At 35.8% G+C, this 21137-nt stretch overlaps 2 protein-coding genes across 17 annotated transcripts in view; one reads left to right on the top strand and one right to left on the bottom strand.

Moving 5' to 3' along the window:
• Positions 1-13260, bottom strand: part of map7b (microtubule-associated protein 7b) — an 87800-nt gene extending 74540 nt beyond the window's left edge. For 8 of the 16 annotated variants that reach the window (XM_021470034.3, XM_073939385.1, XM_073939386.1 and 5 more), the window contains exon 1: positions 13199-13260. In XM_021470034.3, coding sequence (XP_021325709.1) covers positions 13199-13244 — 46 coding nt within the window. In that variant the 5' untranslated portion in view covers positions 13245-13260. Of the gene's footprint in view, positions 1-4523; positions 5061-13198 lie in introns of those variants that run through there. The other 8 variants (XM_068216943.2, XM_068216944.2, XM_068216946.2 and 5 more) reach the window with 3 other exon arrangements.
• A 5440-nt stretch (positions 13261-18700) lies between these two features.
• Positions 18701-21137, top strand: part of ppp1r14c (protein phosphatase 1, regulatory (inhibitor) subunit 14C) — a 37853-nt gene continuing 35416 nt past the window's right edge. Inside the window, 1 exon segment of the mRNA NM_001029963.1 lies at positions 18701-19011. Coding sequence (NP_001025134.1) covers positions 18799-19011 — 213 coding nt within the window. The 5' untranslated portion in view covers positions 18701-18798.

Raw genomic sequence — 21137 nt, 5'->3', positions numbered from 1 at the left:
GCGCCAGAAATGAGCGCGGTTCAGTTGGTTTTGTTTTCGATATTCCTGACACACACTCAGTTATAGCGGCATTAACTCAAAAACCTCTTACCCTAAAAAGACCTAAAGTGTGTTTCCTACAAAAAAGACAAAGCTGGTTATGTTTCACAGCTGTCTTTTTCTTTTTTTTTTCTTTTTTCGCTCGACATTACGACCACAGCTTCCTTTAAGCCCTCGCAATATGCGTTTAGCCAGGAATGCTCTTCTTTTTATTCGTGTTTTTTTTTTTTGTTTTTTTTTTTATTGCTATGCTCAACACAAGCTCTTCCGGCTAAACGCATATTGAGAGGGCTGTGTGTGTGTGTGTGTGTGTGTGTGTGTGTGTGTGTGTGTGTGTGTGTGTGTGTGTGTGTGTGTGTGTGTGTGTTTGTTTGTTTGGTGCTGTCTATGTGTTTGAATAAGAGATAATGTAGTGCTGTTTGTCATAACAGCTTGTTATAGCCTCCCCTCAAAATATAAAACTATGTATGGAAAGCATCGTCAATGCACCGTGATGCACCAAGATATCGAATTGAACCGAATCGATGGCATGATAATCGTAACCGAAGCGTGAGACCAGTATAGGTTCATACCTCTAATTCCCAAGCTTTACATTATAACAAAAGCATATTAATTTGCATACTTATACTAAAAACGACATTTATAAAAGTGCAAAACAGTGCAGCTGCTGCAATCACACACTAAAAATGTCCCAAATGAGACAGTTATTTAATTGAAAAACAAAGTGTGGAATGCTCCTGCCCTCAACTGTAACAGCTTTTGTTATGTAGTGGAGGAGCCGGGGCTTTCACACTGATGATGAATTGCAAAATAACCTCATAAAAGCTTATATACTAGACCAGGGGTGTCCAAACTCTGTCCTGGAGGGCTGGTGTCCTGGAGAGTTTAGCTCCAGCTTCTAATCAAACACAACTGCACCAGCTAATCAAGCTCTTACTAGGTATACTAGAAACTTCCTGGCAGGTGTGTTAAGGCAAGTTGGAGCTAAACTCAGTCGGACACTGGCCCTCCAGGACCGAGTTTGGACACCCCTGCACTAGACAGATTAGTGACTACTGTACAGTACTTCATTAATGACAGACACTTATAAGGTGCAACCCCTCATTACAAAAGCAACGTTTCAATAAAATATCTGTCATTTTATATATAGGAATATAAATATTGTACACTACCATTAACCTATTAGTCTACTTCATATGTAAACCCATCAGTCCTGTCAACCTCTGTTTTCCTTTCAGCCAGCAAAACAGAGCTGCTCAGCTGTTTACATTTCACTTCCCGGTGGTCATGTGACCCGCCCACAGCCCAGGCCATCCCGTCCAACTTGTCAGTCATCTGCCATTGCTGTAGTGACAATGGGTGGGGCAAAACAGCCACTCCCAACAGAAAACGACAGCGAAATTGTTTTCCTGCTCAGCCGAAGCAATGCAGAGACACTAGAGACTCAAGACAGATAGGCTAAGTGTTGTTTAGCCACTTCAGTGTAATAGATATGTTGTTCCAGACTGATATTCTCTGTATTTACAAAACTGTTAGTCATACTCATGTACTGCATGTGCACTAACATGAACAGAAATCTGACAAGGGTAATACAAAAATACAACCGAAACAGCAATTTTCATAAGATTATAATATAATATAATATAATATAATATAATATAATATAATATAATATAATATAATATAATATAATATAATATAATATAATATAATATAATGCCCAAAACGGACAGGTATAAAATATAAAAGTTACAACCTCAAACAGCCAGTGCAGACAGACACAAGTGTAAAAAAAGCTCTATCTGTTCGCAATTGAGTATTAAGGGCGCATTTAGTGCACCTTTGGTGACTGAATTAGAACTGTAAAATAGGTTGTCCTCATTTCTCAAGAGCTTTCAAGATTGCATGCACATCAGTTTTAATCAAGACTAAAATCATTATAGATGTATAAGGGAAAACATGTTTTTAGATAAGATCATCATTTATTTCGAGCTTATCCCTTTTTAAAAATGATAATTTATTGTTTTTGAAGTTTTATGTAATAAGAAATGTAATAAAAAACAGACAGTTTTACCTTACTATGGAAGTCAATGCACCTCAGCGACTAGCATTTTTCAAAACAAATTTTTCCCAATGTTTAATGTTTAACAGAAGAAAGAAACTCAAATAGATTTTGAACAAGTTAAAGGTGCAGTAGGTGATCTGCCAAAATGCTAACCGCTTTGCATATTATCTTTGGATGGCGGGGAGGGACTGTGATTCAAAGCCACACCCCCTGAAATCGCAAGCGCGCACACTGCGTCACAACAGCAGACAGATAACCCACTATTTCATGTCATTCGCCAGTTAGTTAGTGCCAGCGCCGTGCAGGAATTACATTTGTTACTTAGCCACACTTACATGCTATTTTAGAGTGAATATTCAGAGTAGCATGGTAAACAGTATAGGAAGGCTATCATTGTTCAAAAATGACCCAATGTAAATATATAAGCAATACAGCTCAATAAAGCAGGCTAGGCGGAATAGCGCTATTTACTGGTGTTTTGTTGTTAAACTAAATATAAATCTACATTATAGATGCTGTCAAAGAACCTTATGAAACTGAAAATAATCACATCAATCTTTCACCGGGAGATTTCAGTGGCTGAACAACACGTCTGTGCATATAAGTCATTCATAACAGAACTCAACCTAACATAAGCTTAGCCTGACTAAAATAGTTTTAAAACAGAATATTACCTGTCTAACAGTAATACTACAGCCATGGTGTCGTCCTTCCTTCAGCATGCTAAAGTAACTCCAATATTAATTCAGCTTATTAAAAGTTTCAATTCAGCATTTGATTTCTCCCGGTCCGTCTCGTGACCGCGCGGCCGCTTTAAGGGCGAATTATACTCGCGCCTGGCTTACAGTAATCGGCCAGAGCTCGGCTGTCCTTCGGTGCCTCCGGCTCCGACTCGCCATTGGCGAGCGAACCCGCAGCTCGCTCGCGTGCATGCGTTTGTGATGTAGACGGGCACGCGCTAATGGTGGATCTGCATGAACAGATGCACAGAAGCCCAAATCTACATTTGTTGACAGACAGTCTGACCTGCCTATCGGAATTAAGGGAGATGACGGTCCGACTCTATTTAATTGGATGAACATTTTTTAGTTTTATGCCTTACCCAGAATATAAAAATGCATATAAAGACATTTAGATTATTTACTGTAATCATTACTATTGGACTGTGAAGAGACTTTCAACCAGCACAACAAAAAATGCTTGTGAAGACAATCACCTACTGCACCTTTAATGGTTCGATAATGATGACAGATTTCATTTTTTGTGTGAACAATCCCTTTAATTTGATGCTAGTACAAGCTACAACAGCAAAAGCCGATATCAAAACATTAAGACACACAATACACCTTAAAAAGCTAAGTTACCCGACTATAAATTGCGATGGGACTTCCATAGTAAAGTAAAAAATATCTATGGAAGTCAATGGGTCTCAGCGACTAATATTTTTTAAAACAATTTTTTTTCTAGTTTAACAGAAGAAAAAAAACTTAGGTAGGTTTTTAAAATGTAATAACCAAGTAAATGGTTATTAAATAATAACAGTTTTAATTTTTGTGTGAACAATCCCTTTAATCTGATGCTAGTACAAACTCCAAAAACAAAAGCCAATAATCAAATCATAAAGACACACAAAACTTTAAAGCTAAGTTACCCTACACTGCAAACCCAAAAAGTTAAGGTAACTCAAACCATTTGAAGAAACAGATTGCAACAAACCATTTAAGTTCAAAAACTAATCCTAATAAGTACTGTGAACTTGTTCCATTTGAGTAAATAAAGCATTTTGAGCAAAGTAACACCAAATAAATGGAGAGAACTCAAACCAATTGAGTACTGTAATGGCCAATAAGTTAAGGCAACTCAAACCATTTAAGGAAACCGATTGCTATGAGTACTGAATGAATCTATGAGTACTGTGAACTTACTCCATTTAAGTTGAAGGAGGTGTTTCATTAACTTATAACCTTCAACAATGAGTTCAAAACTCTTTGATGAAATAAGTAGAATAAGTTTAGTAAATTTTGTAAAACACTCATTTCATTTGTTAAAGTGGATTGTTGGGTTTTACAGTGTATGGAAGTCGTGATGGGACGTCCATAGTAAGGTAAAAAATGTTTATGGAAGTCAATGGGTCTCAGCGACTAGCATTTTTTCAAAACAAACTTTTTCCTTGTATTTAACAGAAGAAAGAAGCTCAGATTTTAAACAAGTTAATGGTTCGATAATGATAACAGTTTTCATCTTTGGGTGAACTATATTCTTTAATCTGATGTTAGTACAAACTACAACAACATAAACAAAAGCTGATATCAAAAAATGCAGACACAAACAAATAACTTAAAAGGCCAAGTATTAGCTCAGGACCGCAGATAGATTCAGATCAGCCTTTTAACCTTTGCTATCCTAACCTCCAACATACCTCCTCCTCCTCTCCTGCGTCTCTTGCGGCTCCGCTGTCCCTCCTCTTCCTCAGCGATTGTAGAGAGAGATGGGACAGCCGACCTGCAGGCCCCCCTCCTCGTCCTGAGGGGGGCCGGCATCCTTCCCTGTCCTCCTCTGTTTCTCTCTCTCTTAGTGCCCAGCGCTGCTAACAGTTAGCAACCCACACATCTCTCATCCGAACGCTCATAAATGGCTCACAGCAGGACGAATGACGGACAGATGCAGCCAGACAGACTGTAAGGAAAAAGATGAGCCCAAACTCCTTGCCCTCCAGCTTACTGACGCTCCTGTAATCCACATGAACCGGCTCTCTTTCCTCCTTAAGCCTGAGAGACACGGCTGCTCTAGTTGCTGATGCTGCCACTGTCTCTCTCCAGGTCTGTCTCGCTCTCTCTCGCCCTCTCTCTCTTTCTCTCTCAGGCCCTTATAGAGAAAGTACCACAGACTGACAAATGCACTGAAACACTGCCTCTCTCGTGTGCGCGCACACACACACACTTCTCTATTTCCTACTGAAATATTCAGTATGAAGACCAGCAAGGTGAGCCTGTGGATTAGCGGACACAATGACAGCTATAGCACAGAATTATGAGATAAAATGAACCAGAAAGAGGTGAATTATAGTCCATTATTTAATATAATGTGCACTTATTCTTGCAGTTAGTGTCGCAGTCACATTTAGAGACATTTTGGGAGTTTATAGTCTCTTGTCAATAGCATAATGTATATGCATGGAACAATTTTCGGTTTCAAGGTTTATCACAGTTTGGAAAAGTCCAGGTTTTAAAAAGTTTTCTGTCATATTATTTCTATGGCATATGTAAACTTTTTTATGTGTTTTTTTTAAGGGGCTGCATGGTTAATCGAAAAAAAAAAAGATTGCGATCTCAATTCGACCCCCACACGATCTTAATCCAGCATCTCTATGATTCAACCAATAATATGTTCAAGTTTAGGAGAAGCATACAGGTGGAATATACATTAATCAGCAGCATGTACACCTCCAAAGAGTGATGAAAAAGTCACATACTGTATGTACAAGGTATAATTCAAGCAAGTGTCATTTTTGTCTTAATGTGATGATGTAGTCGCGGCCGCAAATTCACACAAGCTGATACACTGTTTACTACCAAGAGGACATGCGCAAACAAAGATGTTTTTAACTCGGACATTTAAAAAGAACATATTTTAAAGCAGTAATACAATTTCGTGAAACTGTGATTTTTCCTCTAACCATATCATACCATTAGAATCTTATACTGGCCCTTGCCTATACAGCACACAGATATACGGGATAAAATTAACCAGAAAGCGGTAAATTACAGGCCATCATTTAATGTGAAGTGCACATATTCTGAAGGACACCTTTCACCCAGCTCACAGACAGTTTTCTCTCCTGCCCTCCGGCAGGCGCTTCAGGCCCCCCCGGACAAAAACCAGCAGACTGAGGAACAGCTTTTTCCCCAGAGCCGTCTCCCTCCTGAACTCTGCCCCACACTGACTCTTTTGCCCCCCACTGACTCTTTTGCCAACCCCTGCATTTCGTTGCATTGTACTTGTACATGTGTAATGACAATAAAGTTGAATCTAATCTAAATCTAAACATATTCTCACAGTTAGTGGTGCAGTCACATTAGCATAATTTCAGAGACATTTTGGGTGTAAAAGGTCCATTGTCAATAGTATAGGGTAGACATATGTAGACATTCAATATATCGTGATAATAAACAAGCAAATTATTGATATTGTGGCCACTTCAAAATAGGGCTGGGAGGTATATCCAAAATTTCACAGTAAACTATATCATGAAAGAGACTGTTTTTGTAAAGTTAGCTATTCCAGAAAAGTGAAATATGAAAATATAAATACGCAAACACTTTAAGGAAAAATCAAAAATACAAAATATAAACAATTTATATAAAATATAATTTTTTGTATAAATATCTAAACAAAATCAATTTGCAACACTGCCACACGTAAGTTGGCCACGCCCACTTATTTACATTTCACGGTATACACAAAATTAAAAACATTTTACGGTACACATTTCATTCTGCGGCAAAGATATATACAGTCATACCACCCAGCCCTACTTCAAAATATTGTAAATAATTATTCATTATTTAAAGTTTTAGACTGCCTTTTAAATATATTCATATTATTGTGTTTGTGGTTGTCCATCACTGCTAGGCATGGGTTGGTTCAAGATTCTGACTGTATGATAATAACCTTGTATAAAAATATAACAGCTCAATCGTATCACAATATTGCAATTTTTGCTCTAAAATATGTTCTATTTAAAATTAATATCTCTGCAAAAACACAAAAACTTTTTTTCTGCATTGAACACAACATATTTTAATTAAAGAAACATTTAAAATACTTTGGACAACTTGAAATTATTTCATTACAATTTCTTCTTTCCTTTCCTTGGATGTACAGTAAAGGCCTGTGCACTCCACACGCTTTTTGCATTGTTTTCCATCGACATTTAAGGCCTCGTGACTAAATAAAGGGCGCCAATGAGATTGTGCACACCAACGCGCAAAACGATAGGTGCAAAACCGTCATTTTTTAGGAAACCCCTCATGCTCATTTTTTGGTTTTCATGCGCCAAGTCAAAACCTTCCACCAATCAGATTGGCACTTTTGATCACGTGCACAGAGCTACTGAAGTTACAGTAAACAGCACTTGGAGGCGCTCTAGCACAAAACAGTCAATACGAGCGCACATTGAAGAAGATGCTCAGAGGCAATGTGAACGTGCAGCTGCTTATTGCACTGGTGAACAATAATCATTTCTTCATATCTAGAGCTAGAGCTGCTACTTGAACCATCCATGCTTGTTTGAATCGCCAGTAACTTTAACAACAAGCCTGTCAACTTTCTGTCTTCTTCTTTTGTATTACAAGTGAGTGTCCGAAGCTTAAAGTTGTGTTGCGCCATATAATGTCAAGGAGTGATTTTGCATACTCTTCTGCTCGACCCAGTGAAAATCAATTGGGTTTGAATCTGGAAAAACGTCGCGGAAAACGCTGATCATGAACGCAAACGAAAAGCGTCCCGGTGTGTACAAGCCTTAAGCCACTTCACTGCACAGAGCATGCTTGGGTGTTGGTGCATACGATGTTTCCTGAATCCTGAACTGACCAGTAGCTTTTGATGTGGAGGCTCCTTTTTCTGCTGGAGTTACTTTTGTCCTGAAAAACTAAATAAATTAAAACTAAATTAAAAAACACTATGAATTTGATGAATAAATCAAACTGAATAAAAGAAGAAAGTTTAAAGCAGAAAACCAAATACTACAATGTTAGTTCTCGAAAAAAGTTTTAAAGCACAAATGAATGCAGTTTGAAACTAATTTGCGAAAATCATTCTTACAATTCACACATGTTAGATATGATCTGATTCTAATTGGATATGCACAGAAATCTGAACTGAATAGACAGTCTGAACAAAGCTTGACTGCTGCTCATGCGCTTAAACAAATACACAAACCAGGGATGGGTCGGGATGATTGCACAGTCATCCGACAGTGTTTGAACATCAAAAGAGCTGTGAGTTTGCTCAAACTGAATGTGATGAGTCAAAAGGATTGGGTACGACAACATCTTTCCATTGTGTTGTATTTGCTGGCTGAACGCAAAAACAAACTGATTCACAAGCAAATGACTTTTAATGACTTAGAAAAGACTGTCTAACGAAACACCAACTCCATCAGAGCAGTTATTGCTGGAGTCCCACCCTCTACTGTCAGTGTGTGTTTATGAATGACAAACAGCAGATAGTGAGTTTACAGCCAACAGGTGAATGACACGTCAAGATCAACCTATGACCTACTCCAAATTGAAAGCCATCTTATATAGCTCTAGCATCTAGCACGGTGAAGTGATCCCTTTTAAACTACTATCAGAGACGACTATAAATGTAAATCCTCAAATTTAAACCACTATAGCACCAATATAAATAAACCTATTGTATATACAATAAATCCTACATACAAGTTAACCCAAATACCTTGCCGAGCCATTCATTATGTGATACTGAATTTGATACCATCTAAAAAAACAACAACATTTTTAAAAATATTTGCATGAATAACATTTGCATATAATGCACTGTAGCACTCAACTTGAATGTTTCATGGATAAATCAATACCTAACATATGTAGTACCCTAAAAATGCTGAGTTGTCATAATACAATGTTGGACAAACCGAATTGTTGTGCTGAAAATGTCATTTAAATGAAAAAAAATCTACACAATATTGGGTTTGTCCATATTTGACTCAAAGTTAGGTTATGGCAAACCATTCTGAGAGTGTAAAAACGCAGAAGGAAATCTGAAACTTAGTGTTAAATGTTGTCATATAACATCATTCTAGGGAATTTAGCAAATTTTGGATAAATTAATTAAATGTAATGGTGTAAACCTAATTAAATCCCTATGGGGATTGTGGACTAGCATCTGAACTGACAGAACTGCAAACATATTTCATACAAAGTCTGCATGTGAATAAATGGCACAGTTATGTTCACAACATTGTCAAAAATGCTTGACTTTTGTAGTGTTTTTGTCATCTCAATATATAAGAAAATATAAATAAACACATGGACCTGCACTGAGTCACAAACATTTACATCATCTAATATAATACAGAAAGTGAAGTGTCTAAACATTTAGTTGTCAGAAATGAAGAAACCTAAAGAAATGTACACATTACTGGTGATATATTATGTACAGTAATTAATACAATATAATGCAATTCTCACAATCATGACAAGTATTAATTAAAACAATAATAAGCTTTCATTTCATTGAAAAAATAGCAGAATAAAAATCTTATTCTTATGATCTTATTGTTAAAACCTTAATTAACTGAATTAATAATACATAATACAGTAAATAAATAAATAAATAATAAAGAGAAATTGAAATTATTTGCACATGCTTGATCACTACCATTAAAATTAAGGCTGCACAATATATATAGTTTCAGTATCGATATCGCAATGTGCACATTCGCAATAGTCATCGCAGGAGCTGCAATGTTGAGTTGGGATTATACTGTAGTTGGGCAGAAGTTGCAAATAATAATGTATAATTTACATGTTTTTAATAATTGTGACTGTGAGAAATTCAGAAGAGCTTAAAAGCATTAAGGTACAAGAAACTGCAATTAGTAACTTTACTAAAACTATTAAAATGATGAAGACTATAGTGTTATTTTACATTTGCTCATTCAATTTATGTGCCTGAATAACTTTAAGACTGTAAAGCACTTGTCTCATCTTTGCTCTGACGTATTTTATTAATGCTTGAAATTTGTATTTTATTTATTTATTATTGCAAACGATTTAGTCCCCTACCGCAGTGGTTCTTAAAGTGGGGGTCACGGGACAATGAAGGGGGGGTCCTGGTGATTTCCAAAAATCTATTTATTTTTAAGAAACCATAAGAATTATTATATTTTATCATCGTTTATAGTTACTATATACTATATAGCTACTATAGTAGCTTATAGTTACTAGTTCTATTGGATTGAGACCCCTGGGGTAATTACATAAAAGACACAGCAATAACGTCAGATGCAGCAGATTGATTTTATACACCAGGTTAAACTTTCCGGCCCATTTACTGTACTGACATTCATTAAAAAAATTAAACGAAGAATAGACTGGGGTCTATGGAGTGTGTGTGTGACATTGCATTTATAACCACTGTATTTATAACCACCTCAGAGGATATTGGGGTTTGCGGGCTGAACAGTTTGGGAATCCCTACCCTACAGAATCATCTCGATCAACCTAACTTAAAGAATTCTTCCCAAATAAAGCAATTTGTGTTTATATCACAATTAGGGCTGTGTTAATTGGAGAAATATCTAAATGCAATTTTTTTTGATAGATATTGCAATTTCGATTTGATTTGCGATTTAATTTTGTAGTCAAGCTTTAGCTCAATAACCTGTATCGCAGCTTTTTACTGCTAAATGCAGTGTGTGTTCGTTAAAAAAAAAAAGAACAGAAAAGATATCAACTTAAACATTTATTTGAATTTGTTTTTAAATATTCAGAAATGAAACACTCATTTTGTAGAGCAAACAGTAAGCAAAAATAAAATCTCCTCACCTTTCTGTAAAAGTTGAACTCAAAAAAGGGAGATAGTGTAGCGTATTATACAAACAAAAAATAATAATTATAAAAATACAGAACAATTTGCAAACTAACCTGGCTGAAGCAACTCTGAAATTGTACTTTGCTGTTGCTTACTACTAGATTGAGTGTCACTGGCAATACTTTCAGTTGATTTTTTTAGCGAGACACTCCTCATACAGCCTTAGCGCATGTGGTGCTTTTTAGGTGCTGGTCGTTGTATTTCCTTTTGCTGTGGCAACAAAACTTACAAATGACCTGTTTTTGTTCGGTAAAACTAAAATATTCTCCCATTACCGATGTCCTGTTTTTCTTTAATAATAATTGTCTATTAATGCTTCTGAAGCAGCAAATGCCATCATCCCACTTGACCGCGCTTTCCTGTTTGTTTGTTGTTTTGTTTTTTATTGTGGGCTTTCAATATAGTTCCATTACACAATTCTGATTGGGCAGAACAAAAAGTGTGCTCACTCAAATGGCTAGAAAGACTGTAACACACAGACGGCAGTGACGCATTTGCTTTGGGCAGGGGAGATTAAATTATATATAATTATATATCGCAACATTTCAAATTTCAATTTGATTTTGATTAATCACACAGCCCTAATCGCAATATATATTGCAGAAAAAATAAATTGCAATGTCAGATTTTTCTAGTATCATGCAGCCTTAATTAAAATTGCTCAAAACAGTAAATTGTCAGTTTAAACAGTCGTCAGGGAAAGAACTAAGAAATATTGGGTGGTCTACATGTCCACAGAACCTCTAAAACTCAATACAGACTATTTAAAAGTATAATTAGCAAAATAACTTATTTGAACTTATTCACAGGTATCTTTACGTGAACTGCATGGAGCATCTGATAACAATGAAAACGCATTCACATCCGCCATTATCGCATTGCTTATTGTCCCAAGCAAATAAACGAAACATTTGCATTAAGCACTCATAAACAGTGTCTGATTCATTCAGATGCAAAATATACTCAGGTAGCGAACATAAAACAATGCTGAGCTTCCTATAGAAAAGCATCATCTAAACACCGGCTGCGTTTATTCATTCTGATGCTGGAACGCATTTACAAGATAAGTAAACCATTTTAAAAAGCATCTAAGAAAACTAAACTTTATAAGAGGTTTTTCGATACACATCGAAATAAGACATATTTTTATGTCTCTCAATCTATGCATCAGATTCCTAACAAAGTGGACACACATGGAATCTGACCTTTGCCCCTTCAGCCTCAAGAAAAACAACTTTACACTTTAACTAACACTGTTGTCGTCCGTGCTTATAATCCATTGACAAACTGGACGATTACAAAACCAAAATAGCAAAGTATGTACTATAAAACGTAATAAGAAATTTCTAGAAATGCACAAAAATCAGCCTGACCAATCAGTTTCACTTTTGGTAAACTAAAAAAAAAAAGTCTATTTTCACCCAAAACTAAAAGTGCTGTCAGTATTTACTCACCTTCTACTTGTTCCAAACCTATTAGACTTTCTTTCTTCTGTTGAACACAAAATCAGATATTTTGAATAATGTTTAAAACCTGTAACCATTGACTTTAATAGTATCTGTTTTTCCTACAATGGAAGTCAATGGTTACAGGTTTTCTGCTTCATTCTTTAGAACACTAAAGAAAATATTTTCAAGAAAGAAACTCATAAATAACTGAAAACACTTGAGGAAGAGTAAATAATGGTAGATTTAAATATTTGGATGAACAATCCCTTTAACCTAATTCATTCAAAAACAAACCAAGTCATATTATATCAAACTTTAATCAAATTCTTCCTTAAATGTTATATTTCAGCTACTCAAATTGCAACGTTTTGGCTCAATTGAACTTCTAACTAGTCATAAGAGCTGGATAAGAGATTTTAGTCACCAAGGATTAAGAAAAATAAGACAATATGATAATAAGAGGGGTATGAAGATGATGACGTGGGCGGGGTAGGCTAATCTACCTTTAAACACAACCTGATTCACACACCAGAACACTTATCTAACAAAGCACTATTAAAACTGGATAATTACACCGAACACCTCCAAATTGTTTAGCTGGTTTCGCGATATTAACATGTCTGTACTGTACAAATACAACAGAAATAAAACCTGTCGCGTCAGAAGTTAACGCGCGCGCACGCATGTACGTAACAGGTGCTCGACTTCAAACTACTTCAACGGCATTTAACCGAGTTTTAACTTATTAAACAGACACAGTACCACATATGAGCAACACCAGAGGCGTTTTCTTCACAAGAGCTGGTGTAAACACCCGCTGGCAGTGCTTTGGCTCAGCGTTTAGGCTGATTTACTGATTTAATCCCTTTCCTCTGACCGGCTCGCGCTGCTTTTCTGAGGTAAAAGTGTTTTATTTCGTGACAGCTATCACCGACTGGTATTAAATATAGATGAAGGTTTTCTTCACCCGTTTGGAAGCCGGTTAAAACTTCTGGACAAACTTTACACGGAATAAATAAACTCTTACCTTGGCTGGAACTCTGACAGACGTCGCTTCCATCCCGCTCCGCCATTTCACCGACGTCACATGAGGGGATTAGAGCGCGCGCTTAGTACAAAAGCGGCGGTCACGCGCCTCTAGCGGACAGGTGAAGAATCACAGATAACAATAATAAACAACAGAGGTCTGTCTACCACGTTTTCTGACTGCATTATTTCTTTAAAAACATATTTCCAAAATGTAAACAGTCTAATATATAGTCTAAAAAAAAACAATAAATAAATAAAAATCCTCATAATAGACTTTCATAAGCTCTAAATGTAAAATAATAATTCTCCATTTCTTTAAATTAGATTCTATCTTCTTCATTGCTTTATTTAATTAATGTATAATTTGAATAATCCGCATGTCCTGCATTTCTCAATTTTATAGATGTTTAAAAATGTTTTCCTTGTAAGATTCTGACACATCCAGTTTGTTGGTCTTAATTGTTAATTAGACTTTTAGCTATGTATCTACTTTACTCAAATACAATAATTCCTAAGTGTTGGAGTTTATTTTATTTATAATTGTTTATATTAGTTTGTATTGTATACTCATATTAATTCTAATGAATAAAAAAACATACATTGCATTATCAACATAACTAAAAACCCAACATACATATAAACATAGTGCTTTATAATCGTGTATAAACAAAGACAAAAAAAATGAAGACTTGACAGCATCAACATCAATTTGTCCACTTACAATTACATTTGGCTTTGGAAGTAATTTATGAAGGGGACGCCACATGTCAGTGAACTTGGACTCAGAACCATTTAAACTAAGTCTTGTTTTTTTCTTAAAATGAATGTTTCCAATTGATTAAAACCAAGTGTCTTGCCAAAAGAGAGGTATAGGCAATGCAGTCCAATTCACTTTTAGACAAATTGTTATTTTCACATACAATACCAAAGACAGCAGTTAAGGGATTAGCAAAAAATATCTTATATGTTTATTATTTTCAATTAAAATACTAAGCTTGTCTCTTTTTTAGAGGATATGATTATATTTATTTAATACATTTTATATTATTTTGAGGGGATACTAGAAAAAATAAGAAAACTAAGACAGCCTGTAGTTTTTTCTTATTCTGTTTAGTATACTACCATGTATGTTCTTGTTAAAAACCAGTAATAATTAAAAAACACTTAGATTGAACTTGCATGAATGCGTTGCCATCTAGTGGTGTGTCTGCATGTGTTGTCAAATTCCCTTTTCAGACACTGAAAATGATCCACCTTTGAGTGCTTGTCCAATACTTAAATCATGGTGATTTTAATTTAGATATTAAATTCTTATTATATAAAAAATGGATGGAGTCCTTTAAGCCTTAAATATATAAATATATATAAATATATACATGCAAAAAATACAGCTGTAAAAAAATAAATAAAATAAAAAAGTGTAAAAAAAAAAAAAGAAAAACACATATAAACATACATATTATCTACTTATAACGTAACCAGGGGCAAGATAAATAGGTCAGGTTTCCTTCATTTTGTCAAAACCTTCTACAATAATATCTACTGATGACTCCCTGAATGGATGGATGGATGGATGGATGGATGGAAGGATGGATGAATGAATGGATGGGTGGATTAGTGGATGGATGGATAGATGGATGGATGGATGGATGGATGGATGGATGGATGGATGGATGGATGGATGGATGGATGGATGGATGGATGGATGGATGGATGGATGGATAGATGGATGGATGGATGGATGGATGGAAGGAGGGATGGATGGATGGGTGGATAAGTGGATGGATGGATGGATGGTTGGAAATGTATGAATTATACAATGAATAATATCTACAATATTATCTACTAATGACTCCCTGGATGGATGGATGGATGGATGGATGGATGGATGGATGGATGGATGGATGGATGGATGGATGGATGGGTGGGTGGATAAGTGGATGGATGGATGGAAAGGTATAAATTATTCAATGAATATTGTCCACAAAAATATCTACTAATGACTCACTGGATGAATGGATGGATGGATAATGTCGATGGATAGATGGATAAAGAGATGGATGAATGGATAGAGATAAATAGACAGATATATAGACACAGACAGACAGACAGACAGACAGACAGACAGACAGACAGACAGACAGACAGACAGACAGACAGACAGATAAACAGATAGATAAACAGATAGATAGATAGATAGATAGATAGATAGATAGATAGATAGATAGATAGATAGATAGATAGATAGATAGATAGATAGATAGATAGATAGATAGATAGATAGATAGATAGATAGATAGATAGATAGATAGATAGATAGATAGATAGATAGATAGATAGATAGATAGATAGATAGATAGATAGATAGATAGATAGATAGATAGATAGATAGAATATAAACATTATTTTCCTTGCAATATTCTGACACATCCAAAAGGTGGCATCAATTTACAGTGTAAGCTTCATGATCTGGAGATAAATAAGGTTTCTGTGAGAATTAGGCTTAGTTGTAAAGTAAGAATAAACTCAGATAAGTGTGGTACATGCGCCTCTGGTTATTTTTGGAAGTGACATTTGACATGTTTCTCTTTCACACACAAACAACTGGGAAAAAACATCATTAAAACAATAATTCTAGGAATTGTTACATACAGCTTAACACAGAATGTACAAAAACAAAACAATAAGCCGTGTATTTTTGGATTGGATGGTTTAATATTGAATATCCCTAGATAACCTCTAATCCACACACACACACACACACCCCATGCTTTTTGCCTACCAATCCATCATCTTGGCTGCTCACATACATCATACATCCCACATGGTTATTAAGACGCATTACAAAGTAGATAAATGAGAACATGAAGGTCCTAAATCTCCCTCCCTCATTCGCTCTTGTTCTCTTTCTAGAGCAGCCCTGGTGTTTTGGGACCGAGCCATCTCATTAGTAGGAGTTTCATTAGGTTACATAAGCCCTAAACACGTTCTCTCCTCACCGTCCTCTATTTCCCACCCAAAGCCAACCTCTGTTCCCGTCTTTCAAGTAAACATCTGCATCGACGTAACAGGAAAAACTCTCTTTGAAATAAAGGTACAAAAGCTGTCATGACTGGGCGGTACACTTTCAATCCAAAGGAAGGTACAAGCAGTTTGAAAAAAAATCTCTCTCTCTCTAAAAAGAATAATAAAATAAAAACTTCCCCCCTCCTTACTCTAGCACTTAATTCTATGAGCACAAGTACATAGGCTCATTCTGAAAATGTAGCCCTATATACATTTCTGGAGATTGCAAATTATTTAGCCAGAGGAATGAGCCTAGGTTGCAATTAGCTCTTCTTGTGTGTGTATTGCCTCTTCTTGTTAAATTGCTGAATGCCTTCTCAATTGTAAGTTGCTTTGGACAAAAGCTGCTAAATTACTAAATGTAAATCTGTACAGCACCTTAAAGAGATATAGTTATTATGCACAACTACCATGAGAAATACCTTTGTACTTTTTAGCTATACACTGTTAACGATTTTTGTAAATTACTCAGTATTTAACTGTAATATGAACTGTAATTTTAATGTAGGACATTAATGCAGTATGTTACTTTATTTTAAAGTTGCATTCTGAAAATTACTGTATATTTTACAGTAAAGATATACAATACTGTAAACACATGCCGCAAGATAAATGCTGCTGTAAATGTAAATAGAGTTGTTTCTGGCAAACTGCTGCAAGTAAGTTACTGAAGATTCTACAGGATACTGTTATCAGTGTGTTTGCCTTAAAGCTACCAATGAGGAACTGTTAGGTACAAACATATACGTTTTGAAAATGTAGCACCACCATGTAAGCTTTTGTACTATGCAAGAGCGTAGAGGCAAATCATTTTGTTTTTTTGTGGTATTTTTGGCAAATATTTTTTTCTTTGTCGTTCACACACTAAAACAAGGGGTTCCAGAAGGGTGATCACTAAACTAAAATCTAAACAACCTTTTTTCACTATATAATATTTTGTGAAATTGAAATATGCTTTGGATGTTCTTTTTTATGGTATGATAGACAGACAAATAGAAAGATAGATACATAGACAGATAGATGGATGAATGGAAGACAGACAGACGGACAGACAGACAAACGGATAGACAGAAAGACGAATGGACAGTAAGACAGACAGACGGTTAGACAAACAGACAGGCAGCCAGAAAGACAGATAGACAGGCAGCCGGATAGACAGACAGACAGACAGACAGACGGAAAGAAAGAAAAAAAGAAAGAAAAAAAGAAAGATTGAAGGATGAACATAGAGATAGATAGATAGATAGATAGATAGATAGATAGATAGATAGATAGATAGATAGATAGATAGATAGATAGATAGATAGATAGATAGATAGATAGATAGATAGATAGATAGATAGATAGATAGATAGATAGATAGATAGGACAGACAGAAAGAAGGACGGACGGACGGACGGACGGACAAACAGACAGACAGAAAGATAGATAGACAGGCAGATAGAAAGACAGACAGACAGACAGACAGACAGACAGACAGACAGACGGACAGACGGATAGACAGACAGACAGACAAACAGAAAGATAGATAGACAGAAAGACAGACATACAGACTTATAGACAGACAGACAGGCAGACGGTAAGACAGACAGACAGACAGACTTATAGACAGACAGACAGACAGGCAGACGGTAAGACAGACAGACAGACAGACGGATAGACAGACAGGCAGATGGTAAGACTGACATACAGACAGATAGACAGACAGACAGACGGATAGACAGACAGACAGATAGACAGATGGGTAGACAGACAGACAGACGGATAGACAGACAGACAGACGGTAAGACTGACAGACAGACGAATAGACAGACAGACAGACAGACAGGCAGATGGTAAGACTGTTATACAGACAGATAGACAGACAGACTTACAGACAGACGGATAGACAGACAGACAGATAGACAGACAGACAGATGGATAGACAGACAGACAGAGGGATAGACAGACAGACGGATAGACAGACAGACAAACAGACAGACAGACAGATGGATGGACAGATGGATAGACAGACAGACAGACAGACAGACGGACAGATAGATAGATAGATAGATAGATAGATAGATAGATAGATAGATAGATAGATAGATAGATAGATAGATAGATAGATAGATAGATAGATAGATAGATAGATAGATAGATAGATAGATAGATAGATAGATAGATAGATAGATAAATAAAAAAGATATTAAACAAACAGATATAAGAATTATGATTTATGAATATTTGTAAACATTTAATAACATGACAAGACAAAGTATCATGCGATACTGTAAAAAACTGCACTGGCACAGCTTGATCTGTAACGTTGTGTCCAATAAGCGCAGAGGGATTTTCCCGTCTCACCAATGCTGTGCGCGCTCTGGCACTCACAGCGTTAACGCGAGCGCGCACATTGGCTTGACATTCCCCTCCCACGCGCCGGGGGTCCTTTAAATGCTCGCGCTGGGCTTTAAATAGCAGGTGTGAGAAAACCGTGTCCTTGCATATACACCCGTCAGACACACCACCATCATCATAATCATCGCCATCATGTCCACCGCCAGCGCAGAGACCACCGCACCGGCTCGGGTCTTTTTCCAGCCCGGCGTGGGATGCGCGGGTTCCAGCCCGATGCAACGGGATGACCCGGTGCAGAAAAAGCAAGGCAAAGTGACGGTGAAATACGACCGAAAGGAGCTGCGGAAAAGACTCATTCTTGAGGAATGGATCATTGAGCAACTGAGCGAACTTTACGACTGCGAGGTAAGACTGGGAACTCCATAATAAAGCTATATACAGTGCTCAGCATAATTTCGAAAATTAATATTTTTCTTCATTTTTCAGTGAATATAGGCGATGAATTTTAGTGCATTTAAACAAAACAGATTTATTAAACAGATATATTTATGAAAATAATATTTTAGTCACCAAACATATTTAGAAATTGAAAGATAAATTGAAAGATTTAAAAATATATATTTTAACTAAAGTTTTTCCTTTTTCTTTTTGCTTCTCTTAATTTTCCTTTTTTTTAAATTTAAATTTATCATAAGTTATTTTCTTAGATTAGCTCCAGATTTGGCTTCAATACAATTAATGTAATGTATATGCACAAATGTAATCTTGTATAGCTTCCTATTAAAATATGAATTTAAAAGAGAGATTTGAGAGGGGTGTACTTATATATGCTGAGCACTGTAAAGACGCTACTTTAATTAAATAATCATATATTTGACTATCTTTCATTTTAGTCTATTGCGAATAGTGTAGTTTTAATATTTTTATTTGAAATCATTTTTATTACTATCAAATTTACATTTCCAATTTTGCAATAATTCACAACTTTAAATAATCAAAATATAAAATCTATAATATATATTAGAGAGCTTTCCAGTACTGTATGTTGAGGCTGGAAGGGCATCCGCTGCTTAAAACATATGCTGGAATAGTTGGCGGTTCATTCCACTGTGGTGACCTCTGATAAATAAGGTACCAAGCCGAAGGAAAATGAATGAATGAATGAATATATTACACAGTGCAGTCGTTTAAATGCAACATTTATGCGAACGGCCTCACAGTGCAAGCAAATATCTTCAGCTTTTACTGTATTTTACAATAACTTACATATTGAACCTTTCGTTCGAATGCGATGCGAGTAAAGTAGTATATATTTCATTGGATTTACACATTTTTACAATGGATATACTAGCATTTTTAAGGTATTTGGTTGCAAACAGTGTATATGGGCTGAATTAAACACAATAAATGTAGTAATGTTTAACTTAATTTGGTTGCAAACAATGTAAATGGGCTGAATTTAAACACTTAATTTAGAAAAATTAAATATATCCATTGATCTATTTTTTATTACTGCAATCAACATATACAATTAAAATACATAAGAGAAAGAGTCTATTTGTGTAAATGTAACATTTATGCAACCACCTCACAGTGCAAGCAAATACCTTTGTTACTGTATTTTACAGCGATTTACATTTTGTCCCTCTTGTCTGAATGCTATGTGGAAAATATACTACAGCATCATATCAGTTACAATAATGTCCAGCATATATTTTCCATTTCCTTTATTTATTGATTGATTTCTTTGAGGTTAACTGTCTCGATCAAGGACACAATGGTGATACAGTCCTATCCTAAACAAGCTTTTGTAGGATTCTGAGCTGAAGTGTCCCAAACCTAGATGTTTAACCTCAGAGCTTGGGTTTATAGGTTGATGTATGTGATCTACTTTATGTGACCTACATTCAGCTTCTGTATGTAACGCATGACGATACAGCTGGTTATCTATAAAGCTGCAACCTTTAGCGTCAGTCCTCATTTGAAGATGGCAATATGTCATTGCGCTGACCTCTGTGAGGTGTCTTATTGCTCCGTACGGTGCTTTGTTCTCTCTCTATCTGTCTCCTTTAGTGTTTCTGTTCTGCGGCAGCTTGCTTTTTTTTCTGCTGATGCTGTGTTGGCCCCGGAGAGAAAAGAAAGAGAGAAAATGCTAGCTTGACTTGTGAGGCAGAATAACGTTAACACTGTTAAAAGCATTTGAACTCAGAATTAGAGGATTATTCATTTACATATTATGGATTTTAATGTGTTCGGCAGGCATGCTGATATTCAAAAATTCAATATATCGTGATAATGAACATGCTGAATATTGAAATCGTGGATATTTTAAAATAAGAAGTTTAAACAAGCAGCAAAAATCTTTTTTTATTTGAGTGCAAGATGCTGCTGGGATTGAGTCTAATATCTGATTAGGTTATAAAGAAGATACACGCTTTTAAAAATAAAGGTCTTTATAGACATTTTTTGCTTTCATTGAAGCAAAATTGTCCTTTAAGGTGGAAAATTGTTCTTTAGACTATTTAAATGTT

The sequence above is a fragment of the Danio rerio genome, chromosome 23, assembly GCF_049306965.1.
Source record: "Danio rerio strain Tuebingen ecotype United States chromosome 23, GRCz12tu, whole genome shotgun sequence".
NCBI lineage: Eukaryota > Metazoa > Chordata > Actinopteri > Cypriniformes > Danionidae > Danio > Danio rerio.
Note: the sequence above shows the minus strand (reverse complement) of the source record. Positions and strands in the feature narration are given on the sequence as shown.